The 24,609-nt window shown below is 36.2% G+C and overlaps 4 protein-coding genes across 6 annotated transcripts; 2 read left to right on the forward strand and 2 right to left on the reverse strand.

Annotated features, from left to right (window-relative positions):
• The first annotated feature begins 8,309 nt into the window (after positions 1–8,309).
• Positions 8,310–11,220, forward strand: LOC132179811 (uncharacterized). The gene is made up of 4 exons (XM_059592593.1): positions 8,310–8,412; positions 8,552–8,994; positions 9,687–10,290; positions 10,671–11,220. The coding sequence occupies exons 1-4, from the start codon at positions 8,329–8,331 to the stop codon at positions 11,127–11,129; spliced, it is 1,590 nt and encodes a 529-aa protein (XP_059448576.1). The 5' UTR covers positions 8,310–8,328; the 3' UTR covers positions 11,130–11,220.
• A 435-nt stretch (positions 11,221–11,655) lies between these two features.
• Positions 11,656–14,609, forward strand: LOC132179296 (pentatricopeptide repeat-containing protein At1g07590, mitochondrial). The gene is made up of 2 exons (XM_059592002.1): positions 11,656–12,330; positions 13,144–14,609. Exons 1-2 carry the CDS (start codon positions 11,656–11,658, stop codon positions 14,392–14,394), a joined length of 1,926 nt encoding a protein of 641 aa, XP_059447985.1. The 3' UTR covers positions 14,395–14,609.
• An 836-nt stretch (positions 14,610–15,445) lies between these two features.
• LOC132178511 (outer envelope pore protein 16, chloroplastic) lies at positions 15,446–17,489 on the reverse strand. Its single transcript, XM_059590942.1, has 6 exons — positions 17,162–17,489; positions 16,983–17,034; positions 16,799–16,830; positions 16,496–16,529; positions 16,303–16,370; positions 15,446–15,747 (listed from the first exon to the last, which is right to left on the reverse strand). The coding sequence occupies exons 1-6, from the start codon at positions 17,273–17,275 to the stop codon at positions 15,607–15,609; spliced, it is 441 nt and encodes a 146-aa protein (XP_059446925.1). The 5' UTR covers positions 17,276–17,489; the 3' UTR covers positions 15,446–15,606.
• A 659-nt stretch (positions 17,490–18,148) lies between these two features.
• Positions 18,149–22,602, reverse strand: LOC132180038 (CAX-interacting protein 4-like). 3 transcript variants are annotated; one of them, XR_009440009.1, is made up of 4 exons: positions 22,373–22,504; positions 20,914–21,912; positions 19,596–19,681; positions 18,149–19,202 (listed from the first exon to the last, which is right to left on the reverse strand). XR_009440009.1 is itself a non-coding variant. In XM_059592885.1 (3 exons), exon 2 carries the CDS (start codon positions 21,888–21,890, stop codon positions 20,931–20,933), a length of 960 nt encoding a protein of 319 aa, XP_059448868.1. In that variant the 5' UTR covers positions 21,891–21,912; positions 22,516–22,602; the 3' UTR covers positions 19,348–19,681; positions 20,914–20,930. The 3 variants fall into 3 exon arrangements, 2 of the variants coding, with proteins under 2 accessions (XP_059448868.1, XP_059448867.1); XM_059592885.1 differs by lacking the exons at positions 18,149–19,202; positions 22,373–22,504 and adding an exon at positions 22,516–22,602 and having other exon boundaries at positions 19,348–19,681; XM_059592884.1 differs by lacking the exon at positions 18,149–19,202 and having other exon boundaries at positions 19,348–19,681.
• Between the last annotated feature and the right edge of the window lie 2,007 nt (positions 22,603–24,609).

Raw genomic sequence — 24,609 nt, forward strand, 5'->3', positions numbered from 1 at the left:
CACAGCCTACACCTTCAATGGCCACCATTTTTCTCTCTCCTCTACAATCACGATTTGGGTCAGATTAATTAAAGCTATTGCATTGGATCCAAATCCCTATATGAAGTATATAAATACAGACTGAGAAATGTGAACATATTAAACAGAAGAAGGACATAATAGCAAAGTGTGAAAGAAGAGAAAAAAAGGAAAAAATATATAAAAGTTAAGAGTGAGAAGCACTCTTAACGGATTCTCTAGACCCTAAATGCTAAACTTGATCAACCAACGACGTATTCTTGGTGTTGGAAAAACACTTCTATCTATCTATTTTTGCAAATGCTGCAATTATATCATGTTCTCACAAAACTGTTGAACACCTTTTGTCCTGACTACCATTGATGACCACGACTAATTAATAAATAGCCTCTTCTTGATTCATAAAGCATAATCGCGTGAGCAAACTTGTCTCTGAAAAGTAGATGAGCCTAATTGTATGGGCATAAGAAGGATACAAAGAATTGAAATGGTAAAAGAAAGAAAACATTACAAAATCTTTTAGCTGTTTCTTCAAATTTTGCATTTTAGATATGAGTTTTCAATTTAGTCAATTATTTGATACCAGAGTTTACAACGATTTTGAATCTAAAATTTCTAGCCATTTTTTTCTTAAATAAATAATAAAAATAATGTGAAAACGCTATTATATCATTCTTATTAAAAACTTTACATTTTATTTTTTCTATAAACAAAAGAACCAAATGAATGTTTTTTTTCTTTTTTTCTTTTTCTTTTTTCTTTTTTTCTAATTGAATAAGGAAAGTACTACAAGGTGGGTCCTTGCCATTTTTGATCTTAATGGAAGAGAAAATAGGAGAGCCAGTGGAAATGCTACCAAACACAAGGTAGGTAGCGACTCATTTTGCTAAAGCGTGTGCGTAATAATTGGCACATTTAGAAACTTTCATAACATTCCAACTAGGAAAAGACGAGAGATCTAGTCTAATGTCATAAACAAAAGAAGAAAACTGCCTAAAAGAAAAAAGGAGGGGCTAATTCACTACTAGGATAACCAAAAGAGCATCCCCTTCAAGAAGAAAATGCCCAACACCTATAGAGGCTGCCAACCAAGTAGAGAGGAGAGTTGCAGCAGCTTCACCCATAAGAACATCAGTGGAGGAAAGCCTTTGATTAGTATCAGCTATAATAACTTCACCAGAAGAGTCATTGATTACCGTGGCTGCCGCAACAAAATTATCATGAATGGCAACATCAAAGTTCCCTTTAAAACTCCCAGAGCCAAGGGGAAGCCAAAGAGAGGGAAGGACAGAAGCCTTCCAAGCCAAGCAGTGATGTTCCAAAGTGACTTTGAGTTGTTAAATGTGACATCCCACATCGCCTGGGTATGAAGATGGGAATGTGCTTAAATGTATATTTCATCCTTAATGACAACAACACATTTTAAAGTCGTGATGGTTATGATCCCATCAGAACTCCGCAGTTAAGCGTGCTTCTGCTGAAGTAGTACCAGGATGGGTGACCTCCTGGGAAGTTTGGTTTGAGGGAGCCAAAAGTGGACAATATTATTTGTCATTGAGGTGCAGTGTTACATTGGATGGCCTTCACTGGATTAGGCTGAGAGGCTTCGTGAATCAGCTTGTTGTGAGTCAGCCAAATGGAGTCCATAACAAGGGCGGTAAAAAGTTGAAATTTCCTAGAATTTGCATTAGATATGTCAAGCTTAGTAGAAGGATGAATCATGGCCATAATCCAATCAGAAATAGGACCAGACGAGAAAAGGTTTATGTTGAGGGACCAAGGAGAAGAACTCCACATAGCCTTAGCCAATAGACATTCCAAAAAGATGTGGGACAAGGTCCCGAGAGGACCTCCACAAAAAGGACAGCCCCAAGCATGCATTGACAACCTCATAGACCACTAATATGCCAATGTTAGTTCTAGAAGGCAGAATATCCCACCAAAGGGATGCATGGTTGGTCATGAGCTACACCGGCAACTAAGGCGGTGGCCGGTGGCTGCCTAGATTTTTTATTTATTAATTAAAAAGGTTATAATAATCTTTACATGTCATATTTGTTATTTATTTGAGAAAAAAATAGCCAAAGATCCTAGATTTAAAATCTTTATAATATTAAATTAACCAAATTGAAAACTTAATTCTAAAAGGCAAAACTCGAAAAAGTACAATAAGATTCTAAAATATTTTCCATAAAAAACTACAACGGTGATTAGATCAAGATGCAAATAACAAATTAACATAGATTATGACATTCATAGCATCAATTAATCAATTAAGAGAATTGTAACATCAACTCGATCCTACTACTTTGAAATGCAGTAGTTAATTGAAATCATGTCAACAATGGGCGCCCCGTAACCCTCCAAGGAGAGTTGTGGCCACTGGCCACCACTCTTCTCTGAGGAAAAGAGTGGCCGCCCCTTACAAAAATGGGCAGCAATCCATTTTGTGAGTAACTGCTTCTCTCATAGGAATTGTACGTAAGTAGAAGTTGCCCCTTCAAGGAAAGGAATTGCCTGTCATAAAGTGGGGTGACAACCCCTACTTAATTGAGAGGAGGCCGCCCCTCAAAGAGAGGTACAACCACACCCTATGAGGGGATGGATGTTACTCCTCACACATAATAAGGATGGCCTCTCACCTAGATGGATTGGCAGCCCTGATGATGACAGCCCCTCATGATCTTTGAGTTTCGGCATTAAAATTAATTTAATTGTCTATGGTAGCATACGGACTAAATTTAATTTTTTCAAAAAAAAAAAAACAACGGGATGACCTTTTACTTGGGGGAAGTGGTAGGGAGGTCTTTAGCTTTAGGGGACGACGTCACTGGATGTTATGGCAATTCATAGTTTAACAGTTTAACCAGGTAGGGTAATTATTACTAACTTCTATTTACAGTAAGGCCTATCTTGGTCTTCTACCAAAGAATCTATACTTGAGCTAGAAAGGAGAGAAATCTGAAAACATAAAGCTGTACGTAATAGTGAACCTAGACGACATAATGGGATAGTTGGCTAGATTTTTGAAAGGTAGAGAATAATATCAAATTAAAGGTGTGTGGCCCTATGGACCAGCGATCGATAAGGTGCAGGCCCATACATATATTTTCTGACCATGCATATCGGTGTATATCATGCGTATTTCGCGGTTGAATATATGTAATGTTAATGTACGCATTACGGTATCTATACGTACGTGCGAATTCCCGCATGAACGCTTTTGTACCCAAATGTTGTAAACGTACGACGTACAGAACAATAGAGAAGCACAAGTTTGGGTAAGCCGTAATAAGCTTTTGGCCACTCATCATCACAATGTTAATATTCTCTACCCCTTCATCTAACCCATTATTCTGACCAGGTTCAGATTTATTTGTCAGCATCATGTGCGTAGATTTTTCTTATCTGATCTAGTGGTCCATTACTGAACATGTGAAGGAAGATAGACAGCGCCTAGCTAGGGAACCTTTTCTATAAATAGTAGGTTTTCTGTACATTGGATTGCCAAGAAGGCAAGAAACCAAAACAACAAAAACGGAATTGGTCAGCTGTCCCCTAGATCGAGTTCCCTCGACCACTTCTATGAAATTGTAAATAACCCTCAATTAAGTGAGGGCAATTTTACCCCACTGAAGTGTTTGGGGGAACTCTGGTTGTCATCTGACGTTGATTAATTGGCAATTATGAAGAGGGTTGCTGTTTACCTGTATATATATAGTAAGGAATCTTGAATCTCTGAGGTATGTAAGCTTCGATCTTTCTCTGCATTTCATGTCTAACAATTCCTTCCTTAATTAGCCTTAGAAGTTATTTTGCATGCATTGAAATTCGTTAAAATGTTAAAAAGCCTACAGCTGACAATTTTTCTTTGTTATTTGGGAACTGATTAAGTGCATGTTTAATTAGAAAAATAGTTATTTTAAAGATTTTTAGGTCTTCGTTTGTCCTTTATAATTAAGTCTCGCTAATTGATATGACTGAATACAAATTATAAAGTTGATCCTAATGCTATCAGTTCACCTAAAATAAAGGCTTGTAAATTAAAGGAGCGCTAAAACTAAAAAGGTCCCAAAATCCTATAGCTTAAAAAACCTAAAGCAAAGTAAAAAAAAAAAATTAAACCTACAGCCTAGGGGTGCAAAGGCGGGCGGTTTTTAACCGCCCGCTAACCGCTAACCGCTATAACCGCCAACCGCCTAACCGCATTAACCGCTAACCGCCTAACCGCCATAACCGCCTAGCGGTTAGCGGTTAGCGGTTATTGGGTTTACTAACCGTAACCGCTAACCGCTAACCGCCTTTTTATATAATATATTTTTATAATTATACATATAACATAATCACTTGATCATTAAATCACAATTTTTTTAAAAAATAATTAAATCACAATTTGAGTATTAATATATTATCACTATAATTTATATGATTATATCATATAATCACTTGATCATTAAATCACAATTTTTTTTAAAAAATAATTAAATCACAATTTGAGTATTAATATATTATCACTATAATTTATATGATTATATCACATGAGATTGATTATTAAATCATTTGATTATATAATAACAAATTATACATATATAATATGACATAACTCATAAGTATACTAATTCATACTAATACAACAATTAAATATCTAGAGACTTATTTCCAATGTATGTTATAAACCTATAAGTCTATATAAGTCTACATATGTATATGAATAATATAAATGTATAATATCAATAGTTAATCATATGATTCAATGACAATTCAAATACTTTATTCAAGACTTCAAGTGAATCATATTATTAATGTACAATGATGATATGATTCGTATAATATCAAATTAAGTAATTGACATTGGATTAAACAATGACCAATGTGTTACTTATAAACATAATTTAAGTATTAATGTATTATCATTATAATTTTAGTAATTTATATATTATCACTATAATTGATATGATTATATCACATGATGACTTGATCATTAAATCATATGATTATATAATAATAAATAATACATATATAATATGACATAACTCATAAGTCATAAGTCTACAAGTTAATCATATGATTCATGTACAATGATAATCACAATTGATTCAATTGAATTAAACAATATGTTACTTATAATTACAAGTCTACAATTTAATTAAAGCATTATTAGATACTTTAGGAATTTAGGATTTAGGAGTTTGAACATTACCATTTACCATTAGATATTAAGTTCAATTCAAAGAAAAAAGATTATAAGTAAATATGATAAGAATTTAAATAATTAATCATATGAATCATATGATATAATTTAATGAGACTATATGATTATATAATATCAAATTAAGTAATTGACATTAGATTCAACAATGTGTTACTTATAATCACAATTGAAGTATTAATGTATTTTTTGAACATTTTTTAGAAAAAGAAATTTAACCATTTTTTGAAAGAAAAAAAAAAAAGAAAATTAACAATTTTGAACAATTTTGATATATATATATATATATATATAATTGCTTATAGTTATATTATATGCATATTGAATAATATAAATGTATAAGATAAATATTTAACTATATGATCCAATTACAATTCCAATACTTAATCAATTATTCATGTACAATGACAATGACAATGTGATTCATATAATATCAAATTAAGTAATTGACATTGGATTAAACAATGTGTTACTTATAACTACAATTGAAGTATTTTTGTTTGTTTGTAAGTTTATAAGATCAACACTTAATCATATGATCCAATGACAATTCAAATATTTATAGCAATTGGGCCCAAGAAGATATTAAAAATACAAGAAAAAAAAATGAGGGTAAAAAAAAGCCCAAAAAAAAAGCCCAAAAAGCCCAAAAAAAAAAGCCCAATTTTAAAAAAGCGGTTAGCGGGCGGTTATCTATTTCACTAACCGCTAACCGGCCACTAACCGCTAACCGTTAACCGCTAGGCGGTTAGCGGTTGCGGTTAGTGAAATTTACTAACCGCTAGGGCGGTTACGGTTAGCGATTATTGCCACTAACCGCTAACCGTAACCGCCTTTGCACCCCTACTAGTACAGCCTAAACTCCATTCCCAAAACAAAAGGTTGAATTAACAAATCAATAATAACCCTGCATTAAAAGATTATATTCTGATTATTTCTGGTTCCTGTACGTGTGCCTAGCTATGAGCATAAAATTAATCTTAGTTATCTAAAAGGGAAGAGTTTTTGGCAAAAATTCCTCAAGCTTGCTCATGGAGCTTGAGGAAATTTTTGAAATTAAGGGATATAGCCAGGACATTCATTCAGTTCCAGGTTGGAAATGGGAAACACATTTTAATGTGACTTGATCTTTAATTGGCACCCGGATGGAATATTCCTTGTTGACAAATATGGGCCTAGAGCAATATATGATGCCGGAAGTTGGATTAATGCAAAACTTTCTAGTTTCATTTGTGATCAAAACTGGAGTACTGGCCCCTTGCTAGGTCAGATTCTCTTGTTTATGATTCAAAGTCAGCTGCCTTTGGTTCATATTGGAGGCCATGATCAACCCACTTGAAGTATTTCTAAAAACAGGTACGATTCATATTCTCTAGTTATAATTCAAAGTCAGACCATGTTTTGAGACATGGGAGTACTATATTAGAGATAAAAAGTCCTATACCAGTGTTGAAACCCTAACTCTAAACCCTATTCACCATAATTAGATAAACATAAATATTTTGCTTAAAATTGAACTTCACAACAAATATCAATTCTTAAAGCTGAAAAAGAAGAAGAAGAAAAAAAAAAAAAAAACCCTAATTTTTTAATTAGTTTCTTTTTCAATTCCCTGTATTTATGTGTCAGTTCAGCCCATCTTCAGCGGTTTTTAGGAAAGCAAATAGAGACAATGAACCCAATATGCATGAACTGGAGAACTCTAGACCATATGCACTTCAAGGGATAGTGTGGAGCAGACATGTGAAATACGACACCATTGAATGACGATCCTTCTGGAAGACTTTTGAGCAAATTTCTCAATTATATGTAACTGCTCTTATTGATAATATATTACAAGCAGAGTGAGTCGAAGCTCTCAGTTACTTTCTGTTCAACAATTCCCGCTCTAAAGTTGATAAAGTTAACTTTGCAAACATCACACGCTATATTTGTAGTAGCAACCCAAATTTCCAAATATAGCAAAGCTAAAATAGGGAAAATATCAGAATTAATCGGTGCCAAAATAACTAGCACACTCAATGCACTACCATAACATGTAAAAGGCTGCACTAGGTTAAGAAAGGTGGAATGGAAGGTCACAATAATGGACTATATAATATACATGCATGGCTGTGGCTTGTACCACACAAAAATCAAGTCATATCTCAATAAATCTCCAATTTGGCTTGAATTCCGTGAAGAAAATTGTAATAAATTAGGGGGACATAAAAATTGAAACATTAAAGAGATCAGGACATTGAAGAAAAACATAGTAATTATTAGAAGAGATGAAATGTAATTTTTCCAAAATCTTAATAAAATAGCTCGCAATAATTAATCTGTTGGCATTTCCCAACCCAGGGAAGAAAAAAAAAACGGAACACTTAATTTACTCCCATGAACTTACGCGACTTTTGCAAACACTCTCAATATGTAAAGTTTCTCACTTTGGTGTATCGAACTTTGATTTACTTCCACTTTCTCCCTTCTGTTAGGATTTTCTGTTAAATCCTAATGGATGAGTGTGAAATTACTAAAATACCATTTTTTATTAAAGAATAATATTTTTTAAAAATTATAAATAAAGGCAAATTTGAAATTTTAAAAAAATTTAGGAGTATAAAGGTCGTTTACTCATTCTACATTTTAATTTAACTGCAATATTTAACAGTAAGAAGTATTTGAAATGAAACGAAAGTTCATTACACTCAAATAAAAAACTTGAATATTTAAGAGTATTTGCAAAAAGTGTTAAGTATGGGGTTAAGTGAAGTTTTTTTTAAAAAAAAAGATTTGGTCCTCAAAGAAGCGTAACGTACCGCAAGGCGCACGCTTCCCCCATAAGAAAAGTCCGCGGTCAGCGCGTTTAATGCTGTTTGATACGAAAGCCTACAAACATGTGTCAGTGAGAGTTGGCAACAAGCGTTTTTAAGAAGTAGTGCCAACATGGCTGGCGCATTTAGTGTGGTTCTAACATGTAGAAGGCTACGCGGCTGTGGCTTTTCCCGCAGAAAATCTAATCAGTATATCTCAAAGAGTTTGCTGAACTATATAAACAAGTCTAGCGAGCGAGTCACATTACTTGTCATCCTTGATAGATTAACACCATTTCACTTGTCATGGCACATAATTCTCATGGCACCATCAGCAGCCTTGTCATGGCACTTTGTTTGTTTACACTAGTGAATAACACGGCTGCACTTGTAAGCAATCGTTACTCTTTTTGCAACCAAAAAAAGAAAAAACAAATTGTTTACAATCTTTTCTTTCTTTCACATTTTCCCATGATTTCTATTTTGATCATATATATATATATGTGTGTGTGTGTGTGTGTGATTTCAGTGGCTCAGTCACGGGAGAGATATCAGTAACCGAAGGTACGAGCCTGCCGAAGTGGTAATCAGCCCAACGACGGTGTCAAAAATGCGGCTGAGATGGAAATTCTTTGCTGGTAAAGATATAACTGCGACGCCGGCAGTAGCCAACGGAGTGGTCTATTTCCCATCATGGAATGGATATTTGTATGCTGTGAATGCTTTCAATGGTGCATTAATATGGAGGCAGAATCTTGGTGACTTAACCGGACTAAATGGCACTGGGATCGTTGTGAACGTCACCGTCTCAAGATCCACCCCAACAGTGTACGGAAACCTCTTGCTTGTTGGAATTTATGGGCCAGCTGTTGTAATTTCTGTGGATCGATCACATGGCAGGCTCGTTTGGTTAACTCAACTTGACCCACGTCCTCGAGTATTGATCACCATGTCTGGAACAGCATACATGGGGTTAGTCAAGCAATATTCCAATTTCTACCTTCATATTTATTATACGTATAATAGCAAGCCAGTCTTGGATATAAATAATTTGGGAAATTTCACTTACACTTAGCCTCCAAATTATAAAGAAGCTCTTAGAATCTCAATTATCATTCCCTTTTAATGTTTCTCTCCAATTAGGACTTTTTGTGACAACGCCAAAATCTTCAAAGTCCCCCGTTTTAAATTTCTTATTAAATTTTTTAAAAAAATAAACTACAACCCTCGGCCGGCCAACCATGGGTCTGGTGACCAGACTCACCACCCCTTTTTTAAAAAATAAAAAAAAATAAATAAAAATCTTGAGAAAAAAATTTTGTATTTTTATAAATTATACAGCGTTATAAAAGATATTAGAAACTTGATAATTAGGAACTTTAACGTAAAACTATAAATTAGTTGAACTGAGAATTTTAAAAGGGGTTGATAATTAGGAACTTGATATTGAGAAGTTTGATAATTCGATATTACGATTGTAAAACTTTTGATAACTCTAAGAAAAGTAAGTGAAGTTTTGCCAAGTAATTTTTACTCAAACATTATATTGGTCTTGTGGACTGAACTGAATATTTTACAAGTGCATTCCTGATTTGATTCTTTTTCAATTAAAAGGGAGCTAGAAGCTATAACGTAGTTTATACCCCATTAATTCATTTGTATAGGGCATTATATGTTGGGGTGTCATCACTAGAAGAAGCATTACCGGCCGGCCAATGTTGCACATTCCGGGGCAGCTTGGCCAAGCTTGATGTTCTAACGGGTAGAATCCTTTGGCGGACCTATATGCTTCCTGATAATGGTGGAAAATTAGGAGGCTACTCGGGAGCTGCTATATGGGGAAGCAGCCCTTCCATTGACATTAACAGGAGACATGTTTATGTGGCAACGGGGAACCTCTACACAGCTCCGTCTGAGGTGCAAAAGTGTCAAGAAAAGCAAAACAATGAGACAACAAAACCTATTCATCCCGACCAGTGCATTGGGCCAGATATCAACTTCAATTCGATTTTGGCTTTGGATATGGATTCTGGGAGGATCAAATGGTCGAGGCAATTGGGAGGCTATGACGTGTTCTATTTTGCATGTTTAATACCTAATAACCCTGATTGTCCGACAGGGCCTAACATGGATGCAGACTTTGGCGAGGCTCCCCTGCTGGTTACAACATTTGCCAAGGGAACCAAACGTGATGTCATGGTGGCCGTACAAAAAAGTGGGTTTGCTTGGGCTTTAGACCGCGATAATGGCAGCATAGTTTGGTTTAAAGTAAGGGTCTCATTTTTTTTTTTTTTTTAATCAAAGCAGGAGAGGGGAAAAAAATGGGAATTAAGGGTCTCATTAAAGTTGAATTAATAAGCTTTTATATACGAGTAATACTATTTAGTAGACTGTTATATAATTATCATATAACTGAATTATGTGATAATAGAAATAATCCATATAACTGGGATGTTGTGACAATGAAAATCAGCTATTAATATGACATTTTCTCAAGTTATATGATAATTGTAGATCAATATACTAAATAGCACTATTCAAAAGAAACTTAAATAATCGATGGCTAATTTTCATGTCATGTTTTACTGATAATTGTTTAATTAGCAATTTACTATATTGCTCTTTACTAAAATTGAAGAATTGTGTAGTTGGCAGGACCGGGTGGAGAAGAGGGAGGAGGGATATGGGGTGCAGCCTCATATGGAAGAAGGGTGTACACAAACATTGCCAATGGCAACCAAGAGAGCTTCACACTGAAACCATCTAGCCTGAATACAACAGCCGGGGCATGGGTGGCTCTTGATGCTAATTCTGGGGAAATTGTGTGGTCCACAGCAAACCCCAGTAATGAAACTTCCCAGGGACCTGTCACGGTAGCCAATGGTGTGGTTTTTGCTGGGTCCGTAGCTTCCAACGGTCTAATATATGCCATTGATGCCAGAACAGGGAATATCCTCTGGTCATATAATACCGGTGCTACTGTGTACGGCGGTACAGCAGTGAGTTATGGATGCATTTACATAGGGAGCGGATATACAGTTGGGCTCGCAAAGTTCCACCCCACCTGGACTCCCGGAACTTCACTTTATGCCTTATGTATTAGATAAGAGCTGTGTACTCATCAGTCATCCTCATTGTCAACAAATAACATTTCATGTGTTGAGATATATACATGGACCTACTTCAAATAAAATTACAGCAGCATTTTATCCTCAAAATAAGTTTCAAAAAGAAAAAAATTTCTTCAAATTTGTTGATTCAATCGATCAGAATATCATATTTGTTCATTAAGAATGCCAAGAATTGGGAAGGATGCAGATAATTCTCTCCAAGATTGTATTTTTATAATTGATGAACTTTGCCTAAACTTCACATGTTACAGAAAACGTTGGGAAAAATGTCCTTAATTTTGAAAAGCCCGTGTACTGTGGGCCAAGTTTGTATTATGTGTAATGGGCTTTTAAGGGGGCCATACGGGCTAGGTGTCGCTCTAACCAAATTTTTTAAAGAAGATATTCTCCAATGGCCCAATTAAGATTAATCAGTTTATCAAAACATGGGCTGGGCTCATGTGGGCTGAGTAGTGAGTACTAAGGCGCCTTCACTCTTCCATTGCTGTTTCTTAAACGAAGCATGCTAACGGTAACCATTCTCATACATCGCAGGCTCACTCAGGCAATACGTCAAACACTTTCAATTCCCTCCTCACCCGTCAATCAAATCCCTTCCAGTTTCTACTTTCTTTGCACCCAAACACCTGAAATTTTTCCCGATAAAATTTTAGACTCAAAAGAAGAAAACCCCAGTTGCTTATCTTCTAGGATTGAGAAGCCGCCAAAGGGGGAGTCTGCTGGCTGTGCCTTTCAGAGCTGGAAATTTTCCGAGAAAATGTTAGAGTCAAAAGAAGAAGAAAACCCCACCAGTTGCTTATCTTATATGATTGAGAAGCTGCCAAAGGATGAGTCTGCTGGGTCTGCCTTTCATAGCTGGAAATTTCCCGAGAAAATGTTAGAGTCAAAAGAAGAAAAAAACCCCAGTTGCTCATCTTATATGATTGAGAAGCTGCCAAAGGGTGAGTCTGATGGGTCTGCCTTTCAGAGCTGGAAATTTCCCGAGAAAATGTCAGAGTCAAAAGAAGAAGAAAACCCCAGTTGCTTATCTTATATGATTGAGAAGCTGCCAAAGGGTGAGTCTGTTGGGTCTGCCTTCCAGAGCTGGATGGGTCATGGGTTTCCTATTCACAGAGGCGAGATTTTCCACGCCATTAACCGTCTCAGGAAGCTCAAGAGGAACAAACGAGCGCTTGAGGTCTCTCTCTCTCTCTCTCTCTCTGGGTTGTGTGTGTGTGAAGTTAGAGAGATGGATTTCAGTCATAAACCAAACTTTGGATTAATTTATTTTCTTTTTAAATGTGTAAATTTTGAAAAGCGACGTATATGCTTGTTTAAATGTTTAAGGTGTTTGTTCTAGTTGCGTATATAGGCGAATTTGGAGGCACTATCCCCATCAAAAGCTCTGCTGGTTTTTTAATTTGTATAATTCTTGTTTGGTTGCTGAGAAAATTTTGAGGAAGGGGCGAAAATAAAATAATGAATTTTATGATTTATGTTGTTATGTTTCCTGAATAAATGAAAGGATCACCTCAACATGGCCAGATAGTTTAGTTAGAGGAGGTTTTGTTTTCTTAGCTTTCAAATGGCGTGAATTATTGGAATAGTGATTTTGATTTCTACTGTTTTCTCATATTTTCCTTATAAATCTAAAATGATAAGCATGTAAATATACAGATGGAAATTCTAATGCTAATGCAATATAAATAATTTAAAAAAGCACATTACTATTGAGGATTGTTCAGAAAGCAAATATGAAACAAATTCAGTAGACAGTTGTGATTAGTTATTGGCTCCGGGTCATCTTCCAAATTATTTTACCAAAGATATTGTAATCACATCTACTGATAGAACCATCGTATTTTCACTGGCACTTCTACTATTTCTTTCAAATAGAACGCATCATCTGCATTCCCCTTGCATACTTACTCCCCTTCTCAACAGAATCTGTAATCCCAAAAAGCATAACCACTGAGAGATTTAACACTGAGCTATTTGTTTGTTTTGACAGGTAATGGAATGGGTGATCAGGGAAAAGCCCTATAGGCCTAAGGAACTAGACTACTCTTATCTATTGGAATTTACAACTAAAATTCATGGGATATCGCAGGGTGAAAGACTCTTCTGTTGTGTCCCTTCCGAGTTCCAGAATGATCTGCTCTATAACAACCTTGTGATATCATGCTTGGATAAAGGTTCAATAAGGCTTTCACTTGCGTACATGAAGAAAATGAGGGAATTGGGTCATCCCATCTCACACTTGGTCTTCAACCGCCTCATAATCCTCCATTCCTCCCCGAGTCGTAAGAAAATGATCCCCAAAATTCTCACTCAGATGAAGGCTGATAAGGTGGTTCCACATGTCTCAACCTACAACATTCTTATGAAAATGGAAGCTAACGAACACAATATTGAAGGGCTGATGAAGGTATACAGTGACATGAAACGAGCAACGGTTGAGCCAAATGAAATATCTTATTGCATAATAGCTACTGCACATGCAGTGGCAAGGTTGTACACAGTGGCCGAAGTTTACATTGAAGCTGTGGAGAAGTCTGTTACAGGGAATAACTGGTCAACACTAGATGTACTACTTATATTGTATGGGTATTTAGGGAAAAGAAAGGAGCTGGAGAGAATATGGGGCATTGTGCAAGAACTCCCCCATGTTAGGTCTAAAAGTTACATACTGGCAATTGAAGCATTTGGTAGAATTGGACAGCTGAGTCAAGCTGAAGAGATTTGGTTAGAAATGAAGTCGTTAAAAGTGTTAAAATCAAGTGAGCAGTTCAACTGTATAATATCTGTATATTGCAAACATGGATTGATTGATAAAGCATCTGAGCTTTTCATGGAAATGGAGATGAATGGGTGCGAACCAAATGCCATAACTTACCGACATCTTGCTTTGGGTTGCTTGAAAGCAGAATTGATGGGGGAAGCCTTGAAGACTCTAGATTTGGGGATGGATCTAATAACGACCAAGAGGGTCCAGAATTCAACCCCATGGCTGGAGACCACTCTTTCAATAGTTGAGATTTTTGCAGAGAAGGGTGATGTAGTGAATGTTGAGAAGTTTTTTGAAGAACTTACAAAAGCTAGGTACACTAGGTATACATTTGTATACAATACTTTGCTCAAGGCATATGTGAAGGCCAAGAAATATGATCCAAATTTTTTGAGAAGGATGATTCTTGGAGGGTCTAGGCCAGACGCTGAGACCTATAGCCTGATGAAACTTGCTGAGCAGTTTCAGAGTTGATTGCAATCTGCTATAATACTCATTTTTCTTGATTCTTTGTGCAAAGATTTAGCTCATCAAATTTGTGAGTAGAAGTTAGTAAGAAGAGAGGTATGAGATTTGGGAGGATTTAGCTCTGTTATTCTGGATTACAGCTGGGATTATAGGGTAGATGCTTAAAGAATAATATGCAATTTTACTTTTGTTTCTGCTCCATGACTTGAATTATGAGAGAGAACGAGCACATCTTTCACCGTTTTCTGTTCTTTTATTGTCTATTTGCTTTTGGGTTAACTGTGACTATTTTTAGCAGCACATGATTTGCCCTCCACTACTTGTCCTTTGAATACAGTTGGAAATAAAACTCTTTTAACTAATAAGGTTTTCTTCAGACGCGACACCTAATTCCATGGCACAGAGAGGGAGGATCGTTGCGTTTGCATCTAGCTTCATTTTCAGGCTTCACTCTGTTTTCGTCTTCATTTTAGCTACCCTTTGGAAGAAGTTTGTGACTTTTTCTGGCAATGCTTCTGTTCCAGCACCTTTTTGTGCAAACCGTGTCCGAACCTGTTTGCAAAACATGGGAAGGCACAGAATCGATGATTTCTTTTACTTTTCTTTTGAAAAGGTCCTCTTGAACCCTCGAACCCAAAACAAGATTCTTTGTCTGAACCAGAATTCGCAGACTATGACGTTTCAATGCATCTTTGTCTATTTTGTACAGCTTAGTGGAAACTTTACAACCAAACTTAAAACACGTTATTTCAGCCCACATAAAATGTAAAGAGTAGCATTACTAAAGGATAAAGTTCCCACGTTTCACTTTCTTTTCTCACATATTTACACCAAGTGAGCTACAACCTACAACCCTTGGCAGGGAAGTTTTTTCCGTCATTTTTTTTTTTTTTTTTTGGTTCTTAACTTCTTATGACATATTCTTTCCTCAACAGGGTGGTATATTGTTTCCTGAAGATGGCCTGATGGCCCTAAACACACATAGATGTATAGTAGAAAAGACAGGTTATATTAGGGAAAAAAGAACACCCTTCCATTTATTTGGCTAGGAAAGGAATGCAAAAAACACCAAATAGTTAGAATCGATTGACTACTAGCATTCAGTTGTTTGTATTACAAACTTACAAATTCACAAGAAAAATAACAACAGAAACAAACCAGACAATTATTCCTCCTCAGAATGAGCAGAGAGATAAGGAGAATTTTATAAACATCGATTCAGGTGAGATAGTTGAGGAACTCCGCAGCAGTTGCAATTGCACCGCCTGTAATGGCATCCACCACAACTTTGTCTTTGCTATTGTTGCTGGCTGCAGATACCAGCGCACCTGTCACCGCACCGCCAATCATGGCATTCTTCTGCAATACATCCAAAGAAAAGAAAATATGTGAAGGAAAAATTCTGAGTCTAAAATCAAAACTGCAAAGTGGATCTCTTGATTGAGTAGGGAAATAGCAAAATGTTTCCGGCTTGACAGTTTCGAACAAGCAAAAAAGAAAAAAGAAAAGGGAACTCTCTTTTACAGGTTCTAACATCAAATCTCAATGATTACAAGTTAGGCCATGACTAAGTAAAAGAATACGTAAGACGCGAAAAAAAGGAACTAAATTGATTCAATCAGGGTTCCTCTCGCAAGAAACACATCTTGTTAGTAAAAAAACTATCAACTTATTGTGCAGCCAACACATTCCTAGTGGGGTTATCTGGTTTTATTTCCCTGATCTAATTTCAAAAGGCTTCATAAACAAATTAAATATACGGCAAAAACATTAGAAAACTAATAAACAGAGTAGAAGTCAAATTTCTCAGAATCAGTGGCCATGTTCTGAAACCAGAGAAAAAGAAAAATTGATACTCATGTGTGGACAAGAGGAAATTCAATTAGCACTTTACAGCAATGTCAGCAAACATACCCAGTCTCTGGTGCCACGAATCCTCTCTACTCCATACTCCATTCCCACATAAACTCCAGCCACAGTTCCTGTAAATAGAGGGATTTCTTAGCATGGCTCCTCATTTTGCAAAATGATGTCAACTAAAGCATCTACCAAACAAAATGGCATTATCTCATTGATAACAAACATGAAATATACAACTCGTACTTACCCCAATACGCGCCTTCTTTACACATCTTCTTCAGCTGCAATAACATAACTTTTTCATTAGCAGGGCACATTCATCTGTTGCTTAACAACTTTGAAAGTATTAGCAACACAATTGCTAGGAGTCTACTTCCAAAGACCCCCAAAAACCAACATGCTCAAGCGACACAGAACCTATTGTTCTAACAAGTAACATTGTACCAATCTGTATGTTCTTGCCAATGTCTAAAGTAAAAATGTAGCTACTGAAGGAAACCAGCATGACATCAAGGTTGCAAAATCTGATAATAGTTTCATAGATACTCACCGTGTGCTCAAAATTGTGAGTTGAAATACTCCCTGCAAACAGCATGTTACGTTAGAAAAGAACTTGCTAATTTCATCTCATTTTCGGGCTGAGAAACTGTAGCAGAGTAAAAATTCTATAAGAACAAAAACGAACTGAATTTTAGATTTTTTTTATCATTATTATTATTACATGGGGGACAGACCTTTTTTCGCGGCGTGATATGCATCCTCTGCAGCTACTCTGGTAGCTGCGACCTGAGCCAAAAATCAAGAACAAAGCCATCTAATTTTTGTTGTTATGGTCTTAAAAACATTACCCAGAAAGAGAAGAAGACAAAGAAGAGAGAAAGATAAGAGATAAAGAGGAAATGAAGAATGTTACAGTGCCGATCTTCAAGAAGCCATCGACGGTGAGGTTGAGGAAGGGGTTGCCCATGTCGATCGCCACGTCGACCTTTGGAGTGGTCACAGAACCCGAAAACCTGCTCCGAGGCATATTTTCTTCACTTTCACACAACACTCTGAGTCTGTGTCACTGGAGCTCTCTCTATCTCTATCTCTCTCTGTCTCTCTGTGTCCTCCTATTGTTGATCTTGAGATTCTTGATTCTTGTGCTGGCTAATATCTGATTTATTTTCCCCTTTTAAAATAGTATTTCTTTTTGTTTGATTGCTTTGGCTTGGAAGTGAAATTAATGATTGTAGGTGTAGAAGTTTACCAAATGCCTGAAAAGTTGGGGAAGATCCTTTCATGCGGCGGGGGTTGGGGGCCTGGGTGAAGTGCAAGTGTGACAAACATTGAATTTCGTGTTCTACTATGTTTGGGCCTTCTTTCTGTTGGATTTACTGACAAAGGTGTTTGGACTTTGTACGCTAAATTTGACTGGTCCGTTCACAATCTGCACTGTTCTTTGTCAAAACGGGTCCAAATTTCTAACCATTTGCGCCTGAGCGGGTGGGCTACCGAGTCCATGGGTCTCCTCTTATTGAGTAATTGATTCACGTGCTAATTTTAGTATAAACCGGAAGAATCTTTAAACAATTTCACCCAAGCTGTTTGTCTAATGATAAAACTTATTTCTTATGTAGTCTAGTGGGTTGGAGGTCATGTATTGGTGTCTCACTTGTGAGTCGTGTCATGCCTGTTATCCACATCCATCAATTTCTCCTCACGGCTCTTCATGAATAATATAACAATATAAGCAACAAGAACACATCCCTTCTTCTTTTTTAGTAGAAGAGATCAACAAGAACAATATAAGCCCAACAACAACAAAAATACAGAAACAAAATACTTAATAGATCCCAAAAAAAAAAAAAAAAAAAACATTATTCTTAATAGCAATTAAAAGCAAGTCATTTCCACAGCTTTGAGAAAATGAAAAAGTTGCTAACATAACTGGTTGTAACGACTCATTGTGAGTGCAGCTAAAAGCACTCATATGTATCTTGAATTATAACCAGCAAAGGGCAAAACAAATAGTAATGAAACCCTCTTCAAGAGTTGAAAGGTAAATAACATTAAGGACAGTATTGTTTGTAGCTCGAATTTGGATCTATAATTTTTTGTATGTGCAAAGAAGAACCAGAGGAGCAAGGGCAAATTCGAAGAGACCAAAATGAGCGTGTGTAGTTCACAAGCACTACTAGCAAGGATAGAGGGAAGGCGCGTGGATGATAGAGGTATACAGAGTATAATAAATCTGCCATCTAAAACCCAAACAAAAAGGCAGAAAAACTAAAAGGGGATGAAAAAATGTACAGGAGGATGGAGGGGAGGGGTTGATTAGGATGGGGGTGGAGAGAAGGGAAGAGCATTACACAGGAGGGTGCTTTGGGTTTTCCGGAGACAACAAACACAATCTACCATCGTCCAAACAGGGATTGTCAACCGCAGAAGATTTTAATTTCAACTCAGTAATGATTCAAAAATGACTTTACCAATTACTTTAATCAGTTGATTGGATAGAATGTCGCTAGAAAGCACCTCTCGTATTTTGTATACCATTCTATATAGCTTTGATAGCAATGGTCTTAGTCTGATGGCTAATGATATGTAGTCCAAGATTTAATCTATCATCGACACTGGCCCATCATTAGTTGGAAACCTATTAATGATAATTAGTTCTCAGTCGAGTCAATCAAAATGATTTTTTTTTTTTTTTCGAAAATTATTCATCCCATATGTTACATATGCAATCCTAGGTAACCATCAATATCCCAGCTAGTGGTCAGCTCCTTCCTTTTAGAGATCCAACCCTGCTCAACCATTGTGCTGTAGAAATGTTATGAATGAATCTATTATTCTTTGCCGCTGGCTTTTGCTCACCAAAATCTACTTTTTACCGTATGTCCATGCGAAATAACCACCTCCAACCTTGCAGTATTTTCTTTTCCTGTTCTTTTTTGCTGGGGCCTTTTACCCTGCACCATGTATGATATGCATTCTTGTTAAACTATCAACAGCAAACACTAAAAGCAAGGTAAAGTGTGACACGAGACTAAAATTTATACTAATTTGAACTTTTAAGCTGACCTACTCTTAATTCCCTTTCTCTGCAACATAAAATGCTATTCCACCCAAAAATACTTGCAACTCAATTTTTATATACATAATCAGATCCAATCACAATTACAATACGGTCAAACAACTGCCGATTGGCTTTATAAAGCAGAGTATACAAATGGAATAGGCACTCCAAAACAGTCGCTGAACATATTGAGGCACCTCAAGACACAATGCAGTATACAAATTAAACGCCCAGGGAAAAAAAAATCACACAAATGACCTGCGGAACCACCAAATAATCCATGTACATAAGCAGGTACGAATTTGGTTTGTCCACCATTTGGGTTCCATCACTGGTTTGGAAACTTTATGGGAGATCACCATATCCATTATCCTTCATTTCAGCAAAATTCAAAAAAATTTAGTATAAGCAACTCATCCATATCATTATACAAAAAAGAAATTCAAACAGAAAGCCACCTATGGCATTATATGACCATATCTGACAGCATCGATTAGAAAATAGGAAAAAATTGCTCCCAAACACCAAATAAAAAACAATAAAGCTACCAGCCAACAGTCATCATGATGCATGGTAAACCACAAAAGAAAAATTCACAAGATCATATTGAACAAGCAGCAGGCTGTGAAAATGCTTCTAGATTTCCACTATCAGAAAGTATTTGATTTCTTAGTGTTGATTGCTCATTACCGATAACTCTAAATTCAAAAGAAGCCCACTTAACCTCGGGGTCCATGGGACCACTCTTAACTCATTTTTTAATGAAGCAGAATGGTGTTCTTTCAACAAAGCAGCTAGGCAAGCATGTATCCATTTCCTTTTAGATGATGGCAGTACATAAAGCATTAAATGGAAATGGGAAACAATAGTTTCCAGTAACTGATGAAGAAGCAAAACAAATACAATAATTTTGCCACACTAAGGGTGTGGCCGCTTTGATGTGAACAGAGCAGTGAAGCGGTGGCATAGTGATGTCAGGACAGACACTGGAGGTCATTGCAGGATAAAAATGTTGGCCGCAACTTAGATTCACAAGTTTAAATTCAAAAGTCCAAGAAACACAAATAAACTATAAGACCTGTATCTGCATTTCACCAAATTTCCTTTTCTTTTGCCTGAATGTGGGTGGAAATGGTTTTTATTTCATCCTTCTTTTATCAACTACTTTTGTTAATGAAAGCTTGATTCCTAACCAAGCTCTACATTTCTAGATACAAAACCTTGAATCACATAAATCCTGGCAAATTTCCATGTATAAATTAATACGTTAGGCAGTCAGCACATGAGAAGTATATAAGTCATGACTAATATGACTTACTAAGACAGCGAGTACAACAATAAATTTTGGCAGAAAACAGAAGAACAACAAAAGAAGGAAGAAACTAGTAACACCGAGTCACTGACTAAAGCTCTCAATTAGCAAACAAGTAATAATTTCTTCACCTTGTAATGCAAATGACTGAATTTAAAAGTAACTTTCAATAAGCAAATTGACAGAAGTATAGCAAACGTTACACATTCCCCATGGTTATTCCCCATATAACCATATCATCACATACTGTAAAATTTTAAAAAAGAAACTCAGCAGAGTACTAAGTTAATACCTTTCACTAAATGAATTCTAAACATCGTCATCATGCCTGTGTTTCCTGTTCTTCTTCTCATATCTCTTCTTGCTCCTTCTGACCCTTGAATCATCTGAGGCATCAGAATCAGATGGTGAAGCTGCCCTCCTGCTCTTGCGCTTAAGCTCTCCAGCAGAACCCTCAGATTCATATGAATCAGAATCCGAATCTCGGTGGCTTCTCCTCCTCCTCTTCTCCTTTCTACTTTTCCTGTGCCGTCGACGACGCTCATAATCCTCATCTGAGGACTCATCCCTATCCCTCCGCCTGTCCTTCTTTCTCCTCTTCCTACCACTATCTGAATCATCTGAATCACTGATTCCTCTCTTCCCACTCCTCTTCTTAGATCTTCCTCTCCTCTTCCTCTCCCTAGAAGCCCCATTCGACTCATCTTCATCTAATCCCTTTTTTGTTGACCTTTCCTTACTACTGAGCTTTTTCCCATTTCTCTCTGCAATAATCCTCTCAATCTCTGAATCGACTTCTGACTCCGAACCCTCACTCTCACTCTCACTCTCATCTGAACTCTCAACTGCGCCTTTTCCTTTCCCCTTACCTGCATTCCCCGTCAACTTCTCCAACTCAGCCATTGCAGCAGCCTCAATCACTTCGGGGTCTTTATCCTTACTATCGCCCTTAACACTCAAAAAGTTCCTGCACTGAAACGTGAGGTGTCCAACACGGCCACACTTCTTGCACACCCCGCGAACCTCATTGGCATTTGACCCAGTTATACGGGCAAGTGCAAGGAGGCCTTGGAAGCTTGCATAGGCATTCTCAGCATCTGGTTCAGCGTTAGATGCACTGGGCATTGAAGAGTTCTTAGCATCATCCTTATTGGGTGCATAGGGGTCATACCCAATTGCACTCTGCCATATACCGTGGGTTTGGAGGGCTGCACTACTATGCACCCGATTGTTTGCAGGCATGCGAACCCTACCCGCTGTAGCCGGCATCTTGAAGTTCAGGTATCAAACTCTGCAAGAAAGGAACTTATATTAGCGCTTTTCAAGGAAAAAATATAAAGTAATTTTAATCACCACACCTATAGGCAGATATTGCCGATCATCCCTCATAAACCCCATTAACCCCCACGAACAATATATAAAACTCACCCTCTTAGCCTTACAAACAAACCCAAATAAAATGTTTCAAAAATTTCGAACAGATAAGGAAGTGGGACATTGAAACATACCTTGAATTAAAACCCAAGCAGTAGAGTAGAAACAAGCAGTAGGGAATTAAAAAAAAAAAAAAAAAAAACAAAAACAAAAAATCAATCACCACAACCAAGTGCAGATCATGCCAATCAGACCTCATAAACCCATTAACCCCATGAATAATATAGAAAAACTCATCCCCTTAGCCTTACAAACAAGCCCAAATCAAATCTTTCAAAAATTTCGAACAGATAAGGAAGTGGGACATTGAAATATACCTTGAAATTCTTTCTGAAATAGACGGAACCTCAGGAGGCTAACTTTCAAACCTTGAAACTCAAAAAGTTTGAAAACCCTAACTATCTACAAATCCAAATTAGATTACTACTTACGAAAACTTCAAAGAAAAAGGAATACTTACCAGTTACCGCGCTTTTCTTTCTCTTCGCTTCCCTCTCTTCCCCAATCTGCTTTCTCCTCTCTCTCTCTCTATACGAAACGCACGTCGCATGCACTATATTAACCGCTAGATGTTGGGGGCTATTTATAGCCTGTGACTGGAAGATCGTACGGCTTGCATATGTCCATTTGTTGTCTCCCTTTTTCTTTTTTTCTTTTTTTTAAGGAAATCGAACGGTGGATAGCTAATGTTTTCCGGACTGAAATGATGGACATGAATAGCTAATGTTTTCCGGACTGAAGTGATGGGCATGAAAAATGCTTTCAATGGGCCAAACGGCCTGGCCTGCGCTTAGAATTAGCATTGCCGGCCACGCCAGGCCCGCCCCCTAATAATTTGTGTTTTTAAAATATATCGTAAAAACATAAAGCATTTGACATTACGATTTAAAAAATACTTAAAAAAAAATTTGTAATTTCTATAAGAAGGCTATAGGGTACTTATTTGAAAAGAAAATTGTTAGGGGTCAATAAGTTCTTCATATTTGACTCATATTCCCTTACAATCAGCCATTAAATTTATAGACTTATGTAGATTCCACATAAATCAATTGTAAACCCCATAAATTCAATGATTGATTGTAAAAGAATATTGGTCAAATATAAAAAATTTATTGACCTATAGCATTTCTCATTTGAAAAAACGTCAATTTAAATTAAAATCACTATTTCGCATAATAAATATTTGATAAAAAAAAAACTTTTAAACATGTTTTATCAAACACCTTTGAGATTGTAAAAAGTAGTAATTTAAAAAACACAATTTTTAAAAACACAAATATTAAAATCACACTTATTAAAACTACAATCCTTAACGGTTACGGACCCTTACTTAAAAATCGTATTTTTCATTATTGATTTGGTTCATCAGGCTCTATGCCTAGGATTAAAGAGTTTTGAATTTAGGCTCGGATTATAAATCCATTGTAAGAAAATCCACAATGCATTTTTAATCTTTATATAAAATGGTTAATTAAGACTCCTAAAATACTCACTTAAGCTATTTATGACCCCAAATGTAGAGGGCGGTGAAAGAGAGGGCTCTATGCTCGTCGCTCGAGCAATTTGATCGGGCAGTGGGTCCGGGGTCCCTGTTCGAAGAATGAGTACTTTCACAAATAGAAAAAAGCCTAATGGACTCCCTCATACCCCTTGTCCACATTGTAGCCTTATCAAAATTATTTTTTAATTATTTTGGTAAGATAATTTAATAAAAGTGCCTTAAATCTCTATTTTTTAGACTCACAATTTTAACAAAATAAAAAATATTGAAGTGAATAGTACTCATCAAATATAAAAATGATTATTCATTCACCTATTGATTAAATAACTTATTTCGCTCTCTTCCTTTTTGTTTTTTGTTTTTTTTGTCTTTCTTTAATAATTAAAAAAAAAGAATAAAAAAATCTTTGAAAAAAAATATTTAAATAGAATAGTAAAAGTGGATATTTAAAATAGTGAGACTGTTGCTCTAAAAAATAGAGTTGTTAAAATAGGAAAAAAAAAAAAATTTGATTTTGATTATTGTGGTGAGTAAAATTTGATGAGATTGCTAAAAATATCTAACATAGAACCTAAAAAATTCCTTAAAATTCTCTATTGCAAGACATCTCAATCCTTATAACTCAAGCCATTAGCTTCACGATTTGGCAAAACCATGACTTTTGGGTTTAAACATTAAAACATGGGACATGCAAACAGGCTTGTGATACTTACTCATATATAATCATGCTTCAGGCCACACCGGGAAAACGTCACAACCGGCATGTAAAATAATATATATATATATATATAATAGTTGGTCAAGAATACTACCATGCATAACATTGTAAAATAATTATAGAATAATAAAATTATAGGGTTAATAACTTTTTTGGTACCTGAGTTTTTACTTTTTTATTTTTTTCTCTCATGAGTTTTAAAACATGATAAATCTAGTACCCAAACTATGGGAAAAAGACAAAATTAATACCTCCATTAGTTTCGTCAATCCTACTTAACGGGTTTAGTAGGAAAATCAACAAGGAAAGCTTAGAACCACTATCTGAAATTACCC

The sequence above is a fragment of the Corylus avellana genome, chromosome ca4, assembly GCF_901000735.1.
Source record: "Corylus avellana chromosome ca4, CavTom2PMs-1.0".
Classification (NCBI taxonomy): domain Eukaryota; kingdom Viridiplantae; phylum Streptophyta; class Magnoliopsida; order Fagales; family Betulaceae; genus Corylus; species Corylus avellana.